Below are 11693 nucleotides of genomic sequence, written 5' to 3'. Positions count from 1 at the left end.
TAAAAGTTTGGCGTTCTTGTGGCATTAAAGATTAGGTCCTATTTCCAAATAAAGGATTACGAGGTTGGTAAAGTATGAAAGTCTTCCTCAAAAATAGGAATTTAGTGTCCTAAATATATGTATAGATTGCATTAAAGGGAAGCAAACTAAACACATTATAAAGAAATCAGTCACGAGAAGCACTCAGCTTATTAAGTTAATACATACTGATATACTCGGTCCTTTTGATACTCCTTCTTGGGTTGGTGAGAAATACCTTATCATCTTTATCGACGGTTATTCACATTATGGAATAAATGTCTTCTGTATGAAAGATCCAAGTCATTGAATGTCCTAAAGGTATTCATTGACATGGTGGAATGACAGTTAGATAGAAAAGTTAAAATTGTGAGATTGGATAAAGATGTTGAGTTTTATGGAAATTTTATGGATAATATCCATGTCCATTTGTAAAGTTTCTCGAAGTAGAGGCATTTGTACGCGGTATGCAATGCTTAATACTCCGCTACATGAAGGTATAATAGAAATGTGGAATCGTACATTAATGAAAATGGTTAGAAGTATGTTAAGTTGTTATACTATACCCTTTTCATTGTGGATTTATGCTTTAAAGACTATGATGTATATGCTTAATTAGGTTCCCAGTAAGACAATTCCTAAAACTCCTTTTGAACTGTGGACGGAAAGGAAACCTATCTTAAGGCATATTCGTATTTGGTGTTGTCGAGCATAAGTAATGTTATATATAGTCCACATGAAAAGATTTTGATTTAAGAATTGTCAGTGTATTTTTTATTGGTTATTCGGAAAAATCAAAGAGGTATACACTTTATTGTTCTAACTATAGTACGAGAATATTTTAAACGGGAAATGCTAGGTTCATTGAAAATGGTGAAAACAATGGGAATGGTAAAAGGTGGATGTTCATGAAGTCCACGATAAGTTTCAACCACATGTTGTTGCACCTAAGACTGTTGTTCCTGTTGTGTCACAATCAAAAGACACAATAGAACAACATCATGATGTGTAAAACCCACTCACCGAAAATGAAGTAGATGAACCTGTCACAATTCTAGAAGAGAATAGTGAACCACAATAAATATTGAAACGATCAGTAAGGAAAAGAAAATATGTTGTGGTTTACACTATTAAAAGTGAATGTGACATAAGCCGTGATAAATATTTACTCATTCCAACGAGCCATGAAAAGTGACTATTCTTTAAGAATTATTTTGGCTTTGGTGGCTCATTATGATCATGAGCTTCACCAAATGGATGTAAAAACCACCTTTCTGAATGGAGAAATTGTAGAGAAAATATATATAGCCAACCTGAAGGATTCTTGACCACATGACCAGAAAAATTAGTATGTAAGCTGAGTAAGTCAATGTATGGACTAAAACAAGCTTCCTGGGAATGGTATTTTAAAAGTTTAATTATACCATTGTGTGATATGATTTTGTAGAGATCATTACTGATCGATGTATCTATGTAAAAATCAGTGGGAGCAAGTTTATAAAGTGAGTCTTATATGTTGATGATATTTTTCTTTTTGCAAATGACATGGATATGTTACATGATCTTAACAAATAGTATCTCTCTGTATGGATTGCTCCAATTCAGAAGGGAGACAAGTTCGGTAAATGAAATGTCCTAAAAGTGAATTGGAGAATAAGGTTTTTGAAATGAATGATATGAGTGAGACATCTTATGTGATCCAAATAGAAATATTTTGAGTTTATCATAAGGATTATTGAATTTGTCTCATAAAGGATATATCAATAAAATTTTGGAGAGATAGAGTGGAAAATTGCTCTTTAAAGATAGCTCCAATTTAGAAAGGGGACAATGTCCTAAAAGTGAATTGGAGCGTAAGGAAATGGAAAGAATTCCATATGCATCAGTGGCTGGGAGGTTGAACTATGTTCAAACATGTAGGCGACCGAATATTACATTATCGTCCAAAATTATCAAACTAATCCTTAAAGGATCACTGGAAATGAAATGTTGGGTTGATATCAAAGTAATCCTTAAAGGATCACTGGAAAGCTGCAATGAAAGTTCTCAGGTATTTGCAAGGCACCAAAGAGCACATGCTTATGTAAAGGGGATCCGATGACTTAAAAGTCAATGGATATTCAGATTCAGACTATGCCGGATGCGTCAATGGTAGAAAATTGACGTTTGGTTGTTTGTTCCTTTTAGTCATGGGAGCAATATTATGGAAAAGTGGAAAATAGTTTGTCATTGCTATTTCCACTATGAACATTGAATTTTGGCATGCTTTGAGGCCAAAGTTCATGAAAAATGATTGCGAAATTTAATCTCGGGACTTGGAACTGTTAACATTATAGCCAAGCCGCTGAGATTTTATTGTGATAATTTCGCAAAAATATTCTTCTAAAGGAAAGATAAGTACTTGAAAGGTGATATGCATGGCGTTGTAGTTTTTTATCGGTAAATGAAGAAGTACAGAAACATAAAGTGTCCATTGATTCTTAAATAAAGGATCCGTTAAATAAAGGATTATCACCCAAAATGTTTACTAGCCATGAAAAGCATTTGGGTATTATAGAGAACGCCTTGCTACGTGAATTATATTGTGCTCATGAGGTGTAAGACACTTGGAATTCAATTAAAGTTGTGTTTCTGTTTATTGAATATGTTATCATTATAGATTGTATACAATTATGGTTTTTGGATAACATATGATAAATTGAGAATAAAGGATCATCTCAATGAAAGGACAATATAAAGTTAGAATTGATTTGTGATACATGGAAGGGATCATGTCGCTTAATGATGTGTGACTGCCATGATTCGATTAGTTCTAATTTTATATGGTATTGAAAGGATTTATGAACTTGATATAAAAGTGCACATTATGGAAATTGAACCATTAAGTCGACACAAAGGTCAAGTGGGAGAATGTAAGAATATTATATTGTTATATGACCTATGTGTCTATCGATTTAATTATAAGGATCAAGTTTATATTAAATGATAAGGATTCTAATATTAAAGACGATACCGTGATGGATCGGTTTCGATTAAAGAATTAGAATCGGGTGCATTGATAACCCTTGCCTCTTATCTCTAAAATAAGTATATTATGATATTATATATCATAATTATATACTAGTATATATGAATGGTTCATTATAATATACTTATGTATATGTACGTAAGCTTTTATTATATGTGTAAATATATATATATATATATATATATATATATATATGTAGACGTGTGATCAAATACTAACTAAGTTATAGTAATAAATAATAACTAACATCAATTTAGTGTGTTAAAAATATCAACACAAATACATAAATTTATCAATATTATTATGTTGATAAACTTATATCTTTGTGTTGATATTTAAATTTACATGTTGTATATATATATATAGGGGAGCATTAAGGTCCTATTGCACCCTAAGTGTCTATTTCCTTCTTAATATCAACCATTAGATTGATGGAATGGATGGACTAGATTAAAAGGGGAAATTTGAGCCCGTATTGCATTATTAGGTTAATTCTGTGCATTATATGGGTATAATTGTAAAACAACAATGAAAAAAAATGGAAAGTGCGAGAAATAAGCGGGATTTTCCGTCTACTGATTCTCTCTCTCACTCCAACCGCCTCACTCCTCAAACTCACGATTGAATTTCGTCTCCCCTAATCCCCCCCATTCTAAAACCCTAGCCGCTACTCCAAGCAACCGAAAATCAACCCAACCTTCGATTTTCGCCGTTAAATCAACGTTCCGCCGCCGTTTCGCAGTTGAAGACCCAATCCCTTCGCGCGCGACCGTCAATTTCCAGTCGACAACAAGGTAGGTGTTTCCATTTTTTGGTTAATGGACACTTTGAATCGCCGATTTTCACAAACCTTGGGTTGATTTTTCACGATTTTCACAAATCGTCTGTTTATTTTTCCGGAAATCATGAAATCGCTGTCGTTTTTGTCGGGGTTTGTCCATTGTTGAAGTTTGTAGTTAATTACTGCTTTATAACTGTGTAATGGTGGATTTTGTAGACTACATCTTGTTGTTTTTAATTGATTGTTGATTTGTCTGACAAAACAACCATGGCGAAAAGAGGCAGACAATCTAATACCCAAAACACCCAAAATGCAGGTGAGCAATCTCATGTCTTCTCCATTTGTAGTCTTCAAGAAGTTATACCTTATTCAAACCAGTTGTTTATATGAATTTTGTGTGTTACGCTACTTGGAATTGTGTCCCTTGACGTTGTGCATTATTTGTTGGTTTTTGTACATTATATAGCAATCTGTTGCATTTGCATTTTGTTAGCGTCAAGAAGTTGTTCATTACAGTAGAATGTGGTGTATATGATGAGTTTGTGTCCAATTACAACGATTGGTTCCCTTGAATTTGTGCATTATTTGTTGGTTTTTGCACATTATATAGCACTCTGTTGTTCATTATTGTACGCTGTGATAAAATACCTGCAAAATGAGTGAAATTTGTATTCATATGTACATTATTTGTTGCTATTTGTACATTACTGTAGACAATGATATATATTATGTATCATGGTTTTTAAAAAAAATCGATCGATTGTTGATTAAATGTTATATTCAATCGTGCATTATTTGCTTTCATGTGTACATTATATAGCAAGTAGTGTGCATTATATAATATCAATGCAATACATTATTGATTTTTGAAGTTTCGGGAGATTGGATTAACAAAGGGCCGAGATGAGTACTTCTCATGAAGACGCAGAGAAAAGGAAGCCGAAGGGGAAGAAAGTCGACCATCTCTACTGTCGACGGACCTCAACCGAGTTCCCGAATTGTTTAAAAACCTAACTCCACGGCAGAAGGAAGCCGTCCATTGACTGGGATTTGGAGCTTTTGCATTTCTTGTTCAGGAGGTGTTCAACTGATTTGAAATAGATTTGTAGGGTATTTTGTCTAGATTTATGACGATGTAAAGCACAATGGATGGTTTAAATTCAATTTCAACATTATTCTCTTCAATTTGTGCATTGTTCACTGATCCGTGCACATTATTAGATACTATTGGTACATTAAATAACTAAAATCGTACATTACTTTCTGCAAAATTAAGAGTTTTCCAGTTGATATAAAGATGCTGCAAAAATAATTAAATTAATCAACTATTATATTCAAGATTAAAAAAGGAAAATAAATTAATGCAATATAACTACCAAATCATGGGAGGTGTGAATTATGGATGGGATGCGTGAATTATGGAATGAAAATAAATGGTCAACATGTCAACTTCCTTTTCTACCCTTTTTCGAATTTTTTAATATTTTAATTAAATACAAGTGGCTCTATTTTGGGCCATTAGATATTTAAATTGAATGGCCAAGATTGAGAAGGAAAAAGAACAAAAGATGCAAAAAGGACGTGAATACATCCCTATATAGGGTATATATATATTATAAAGTAATGATTGTACGTGTATACTTAGTGTTACGTGAATTCGGATTATATGATGCAAATAAAGTTGGTTAAGTGACAGTTAATTAAGATTAAGGAAGTGGTTAATTCCTTTATTAACTTCCATAACTGAAAAGGTGTGTCTATTCATTTATTTAGCAAATTAAAGAGACACGTCTTTTTGAGGAATGTCGTGGTGATGTCTATATATACAGACACGGTCTTCATTTTATGATATATGAAAAACACATGCATAATGGTAAAATGCATGCACTAAAGTTGTGTTGATTTTTGCATACATATAGAAAAGGAATACACAGTACGCAAGAATAGTTGTATCGCTAATTCACATATATTTTCGGTTTTGATTCTTTCTCCATTAAAAGAATCAGTAAAGACTTGAGGTCAAAGAGGAGATAACATCAATTATGGTGGATCCAGTCAAAGATAGGACGAACATCAATTGGTGGATTTCAACTTCTACATCAAATAAAGAAAGCATGGATGAAGGTTGGTGATTTTATTTCCACTTTATAGTATTAATGTTGTGGTTGAATTAATTCAAATCTAGAATTAGATTTCATTATCGAAATCATTAAAGTTGAGATATGGCTTACACACTACAAAAAAAGCGCTCGTTTGTGAGCACCAGAGTGCTAGCAAAACTATATAAAAGTGCTCGCAAATATAAGTTTTGCTAGCAGATTGTGAGCAAAAACTCTGCTAGCTATAGCGCTTGTAGCAAATTTGTGAGTAGTTTTTGCGAGCAGAAGTTCATTTGCGACCACCTTTTTGCTCGCTAATGGTGGATGTCGATTAAACTATGTATGTGCTCGCAATATTCCTAGCACCTCCATTTTGCTCGCAATTCTTCTAGCACCTCCATTTTGCTCGCAATATTCCTAGCACCTCCATTTTGCTCGCAATTCTTCTAGCACCTCCATTTTGCTCGAAATTTTCTAGCACCTCTTGTGCTCATTATCGACAGCTCTTTCTGCTAGCACAAAATTGTGATTTGTTCTCGCATTATCGACAGCTCTTTCTGCTAGCACCTCTTGTGCTCATTATTTTTCTAATTTATTATCTGGATAATCATAAAGAACAAAATTGAAATTGACAATTTATAAAGAACAAAATTCAAAACTTACATTAAATCCAACAATAGTTCTAAAACAAAACAATAGTTCAAAACTTACACTTTCAGTTTTTACTAATTCGGTTAACCTTTTTAGTAAGATCCAACAATAGTTCTAACATCCTCTCATTTTCTTTCTCAAATTCAGCGCGTAACTCCATTTTTTGACGCGCTAAAGCAGCATCACGCTCTGCACTTTGACTATCCAGCTCCGCTTTCAACGCTGCATTTTGCATCTCCAGCTCCGCATATCGCTGCTCCTGCTCCGCGCGCATCTCAATTGTGATTTGTTCTCGCATTGCTTGTAACTCTTCCGTGCTAACGCCTGAGCCCTCAGTGGACGAACTGCTAGCATCAGCGAAATAAATGCTTGTGGCCTGTCCAGCTCCGGGAATTTGTTTTCTCTTCATATTCTTCACAAAAAGGTCAAGGTAAATGCGATCAAAATCTGGATCTACTTCCCCAGCAGCCCGCAACTCATCGGCTCTTGCCTTAACTTGCTCCTATGAACATGTATAATAAGACTTCAAACCAATGCAGTAACTAAAAGATAACAATAAGCAAGTAAGCATCAGTTAAGCATCAGAACTAAAAGAAGAAAACAGTAAGCATCAATGCCCCTTGTTTGCAGAACTAAAAGATACAGATATTAATCAATCAAGATATGGTCTACTCCAACCAATGCATGCACATGCTATATACGGTCTATTACAACCTGCATATGACCCTAAAACTCGTAGAAAGCAATGCATTGCTGCCAAATTCAATCTGAAATGGTGCTAAAGGATTTTATCTGCTACTCTCATAAATCAAAAGAGCCAAGAAAACAATTTAATACATGAAATGAGAAGATGGTGAGGTTTCCAAACTACAACACCTCTTATTTCAAGAGTAATCAAGAATCAGATTTATATAGCACACTCACATATATGCTCATCACCTGTTCACTCCTTCATAACAAACCTTTTATTTCAACAGTAATGATATCAGCAAATGGTAAACCCCCTTCAACACTGCCTTGGTTTTTCATGAAATGCTCACATAGAATCAATCATGGAAGCATAGCATAGATGCAAGGCAGTACCCATTTTTCTTCATTTAAAATCCCAAAGATGCAAGACCAAAAAATGCTTGATATCTTATTTAATTTCATATTTTGGGGGTGATCATCAAAGGATCAAGTGATTATCATAGTCACTACTACCATCATATTCATATTTACTTCCAGCAGTTGTCACTAAAATATTAATTATATATAAATAAATTTGTAAGCAAATTAATTTGAGATTACCATTTTTTCTATGGCGCGCTGCGAACACAACTCCCCCGGTGAATCTTTGCCTCTTCGCGTGTGAACCCTTATATAAAATTCTACAAACTTAGGCATCTTCCCATTATTCTCTTTAATCTGCAAACAATATTCAAAATGATTAACGATAATTAAAAAATGAACAAGTTAAACTACAAAATGTAATGTCTACCATCTTTTCCACTGTAACGTCAAATGAAATAGATCCGTTACAATGTGTGCCGGGGGCTTTCTCATATCCTTGTTTACGATTCTTCGAGCATCTCTCGGAAACCTTGATAGACGCAGCCGTATTCCATGCTTTAGTGTAGTCTTCCCACAATGCATCCATGAAGTAAGCAGGCTTTCTTTTCCTATTTTTCAGTCTGTAGATATGATTGCCATACTTACGCTTGCATCTTGTATGAAAAGCACTTTTGGCAAGGTCTTGATTATAGTTCTCAATATTGGCATGGGCCTGCCAAATCATATAAAAGAAAAGAAAAAAAAAAGTTATATAACAAAATATTAAATAAAATATATAAAAATTCTATAGACTTCCCAGCAAATGTTAATAAAGAAAAGAATTCAATTAGATCAAGAAATTCTAAGCTACAATTAGAATATCAAGTAAAACATTGACCATTCTTTACTCTAATGGATTATAGTTTATACAATTACCTTAAATTCTTGCCAATAGGATTCAATGCATGAATCATCAAGTTTTGCTTGTGAGAATGCAGTTGGGTGCACTATATTTTGGAAAGCATCTTTCAATATGTTCGCCACAGCTCTGGAAGGGTACAATCTGCATATCAATATATAGTTATAAACTTTAAAATTTATAAAAAAATGTATAAAATTATCTATCCACTTACAATCCATCATTCCTGAGATGAATGAATATACGGCCTTCTTGATCATGTGTAGGATGGTCCTTCACTGTACCATTTCCGCTCACTGTATCATTTTCCTCCAATTCTTCCTCTTCGACATGAATTTCTTCCTCATGAGCATTTTCTTCATCATCATCGAGAAGAGCCAACCTGCGTCCTTGTCTTGTAAATCCTCCTCGCATGTTTCTATCCAACCTACTACTGACGATAAGAGTAATAGTAAGTATTATCCAATCTGCGAGCCTATTGCTGCCATGTCAAGCCTAAAAATACAATTTCCTCAGATTTCTATTCAGAGTATCATTCTATAGAATATTGTAAGGAGGCAATACTATAAGAGCAGATTGAATGAGCAAATTTTTGGTTTACAGAAACTATGCGTGCATATAGTCAAAATGTGCTCTAAATGAAACTGTTCAGTATCAACAAATTTAAAATAGAGCCGCAAAACACCTCTCTATTTCAGCATAACTACATCAGATTATAGGTAGCATAATTAAATTATTTACCTCTGAAACTCTTCGGTAGCAGAAAACCTTGAACGAACTCTAAAGACCCACATGTGACCAAACATAGAAAGATTTAAGTGCATAAGCTATATGTTAATGCATACAATTTTAAACAATATTCTATGAACTTATCAGTAACATCATGCTAGATTAATATAAACCAAGCTATACTCACCAATAAGATGAAGCTTCAGTTAGGCCTTTCAGTCTAGGGCCAGTAGCAGCAGATCAACATAAACTACAAAAGAATAGCCAGATTAATAGAATGCCAGGCAGTTTAGTTCAACCTTCATTTCACAATTGACTCACTGTACTTTGTCATATCAGCCTCTCGTATCACTGTAGCAGTAAGATCTCTAAAGAAATTGCTCAACTCTGTCAGAGGCTCTCATACATCGTGTGGAAGTAACTCACGAAGTCCAATTGGTAGCAATCGTTGCATAAACACATGACAGTCGTGGCTTTTCATACCGTACAACTTGTGTTTCTTCATATCAATGCATCTTGACAAGTTAGAAACATAACCATCTGGGAATTTCAAAATGTTGAGCCACTTGAGCAATAATTTCATACTTTCTTTATCAAGTGTGAAATTAGCCTTGTGATATTTCCCATCACATGGCCAAAGTTCAGGCCGTATACTAAGTTCTTCCAAATCTCTTCTTGCATTAGCATTATCTTTTGTCTTGCCTTCCACATTCATGATGGTATTAAAGATATTGTCAAAAATATTTTTTTCTATGTGCATGACATCCAGATTGTGACGAATCACATTTGTCTTCCAATACGGAAGATCCCAAAATATGCTTCGTTTATTCCATCCAAAAATCTTGCTCAACTCGGAGTTTGCTGTTTCTGCACCTTCATCAAACACTCTCTTGTACTCAAACTGTTCCAAGTTATCAAGTATCTGTTCTCCGTTTAAGATCGAAGGAGGACCGGAATGTTCGGTTCTGTTCTTTATGAAATTCTTTTTATCTCTGCGGAACCGGTGATTTCTATTGAGAAACCTCCTGTGACAATCAAACCAAGTAGTTTTCCGTCCATGCTTCAAGGAAAAAGCTTGTGAGTCCTCCATACAATACGGACATGCACGGTGCCCAGATGTACTCCATCCTGATAACATTGAATATGCGGGGAAGTCGCTGATAGTCCACATCAGTGCTGCACGCAACTGGAAGTTTTGTTTTCTAGATATATCGTATGCTGGAATTCCTTCAGCCCATAAATCGTTGAGCTCTGCAATCAAGGGTTGTAGAAATACATCAATTTTCTGTTTTGGACTCTTCGGACCTGGCACGATCATAGTGAGAAACATGTATGGATCTTTCATGCACATCCACGGCGGCAAATTGTATGGAGTTAAAATTACCGGCCATAATGAGTATTGTGAACCACTTTGGCCGAATGGCTGAAATCCATCTGTGCTAAGTGCCAACCTGACATTTCTTGATTCAGAAGCAAATAAGGGATGTGACTTGTCGAAAGTTTTCCAGGCTATAGAATCAGCTGGATGGCACATCTCTCCTGGAGTCTGGGCGTGCTCTGCATGTCATCGCATGGATTGAGCTGTAACTTCAGACGCATATAATCGTCTTAATCTTGGGCCCAGAGGAAAATAATACATCTTCTTGAATGGACTCCTACCATTATCCTTGAATCTAGCCTGACCACAAACTTTGCATTCGGTCCTATTCTCGTCTTCTCTCCAATAGATCATGCATCCTTTCTTGCAACAATGTATCTTCAGATGGGGCATATCTAAAGTCTGCATTTGTTTCTTGCACTTGTAGAAACTGTTAGGCATACGATTTGGCTTTGGCAAACGCTCCTCCATAAACTGACACAATTCGTCAACAGCTCGCTGAGACATTCGATGTTCAGATTTCATAGTCATTATTCGAGCATTTGTTGACAGCTCAGAATAATCACACCCATCCCACAAATCAGACTTAGACGCTTCTAACAAATTATAGAACTGCTGCGACTCATTGAATGGGGGCTCTGGCATGTATGTAGGCAGAACATACTGCCAATGCTCGTGAGCACCTGATTGTCCCCACGCATCATGCACCATGTGCTGGTACGGATTCAATGGTGGATCACAATGCATGGATTCTATTTGTCTTGAGCTGGACGACGCTTCAACATCATAGTGAAATCTCCAATCATAATAATTTTTAGTAAACCCCCTTCTCACAAGATGTTCCTTCACCGTGTCCGTATGAAGAAAATTTTTATTATCACATCGTGCACATGGACACCTAATTTTCGAACCATCCATTCTAGAGGGATGTTGCACAGCAAAATTTATAAACTTATCCAAACCATCAATAAAATCAAGATTCAATTCTCCGGTGGAAAATTTTCTCTCATACATCCACTCTCTTCCCGGAATTTGATTCATTTTACTATCTATCATAC

At 35.1% G+C, this 11693-nt stretch overlaps 1 protein-coding gene and 1 long non-coding RNA gene across 2 annotated transcripts; both read right to left on the bottom strand.

Moving 5' to 3' along the window:
• Nucleotides 1-8303: 8303 nt before the first annotated feature.
• Nucleotides 8304-8901, bottom strand: LOC148923574 (uncharacterized). The gene is made up of 3 exons (XR_016132485.1): nt 8743-8901; nt 8546-8672; nt 8304-8342 (listed from the first exon to the last, which is right to left on the bottom strand). It is a non-coding gene; the product is annotated as an uncharacterized LOC148923574 (long non-coding RNA).
• Nucleotides 8902-9657: 756 nt separating this feature from the next.
• Nucleotides 9658-11382, bottom strand: LOC148923573 (uncharacterized). The gene is made up of 2 exons (XM_089061542.1): nt 10917-11382; nt 9658-10814 (listed from the first exon to the last, which is right to left on the bottom strand). Exons 1-2 carry the CDS (start codon nt 11380-11382, stop codon nt 9658-9660), a joined length of 1623 nt encoding a protein of 540 aa, XP_088917668.1.
• Nucleotides 11383-11693: the final 311 nt, after the last annotated feature.

Source organism: Salvia hispanica, chromosome 6 (assembly GCF_029641045.1).
Source record: "Salvia hispanica isolate PSC_SH4W2 chromosome 6, Shi_PSC_v1, whole genome shotgun sequence".
NCBI lineage: Eukaryota > Viridiplantae > Streptophyta > Magnoliopsida > Lamiales > Lamiaceae > Salvia > Salvia hispanica.
The sequence above is the reverse complement of the archived record's forward strand: the minus strand, read 5'-3'. Positions and strand labels throughout refer to the sequence as shown.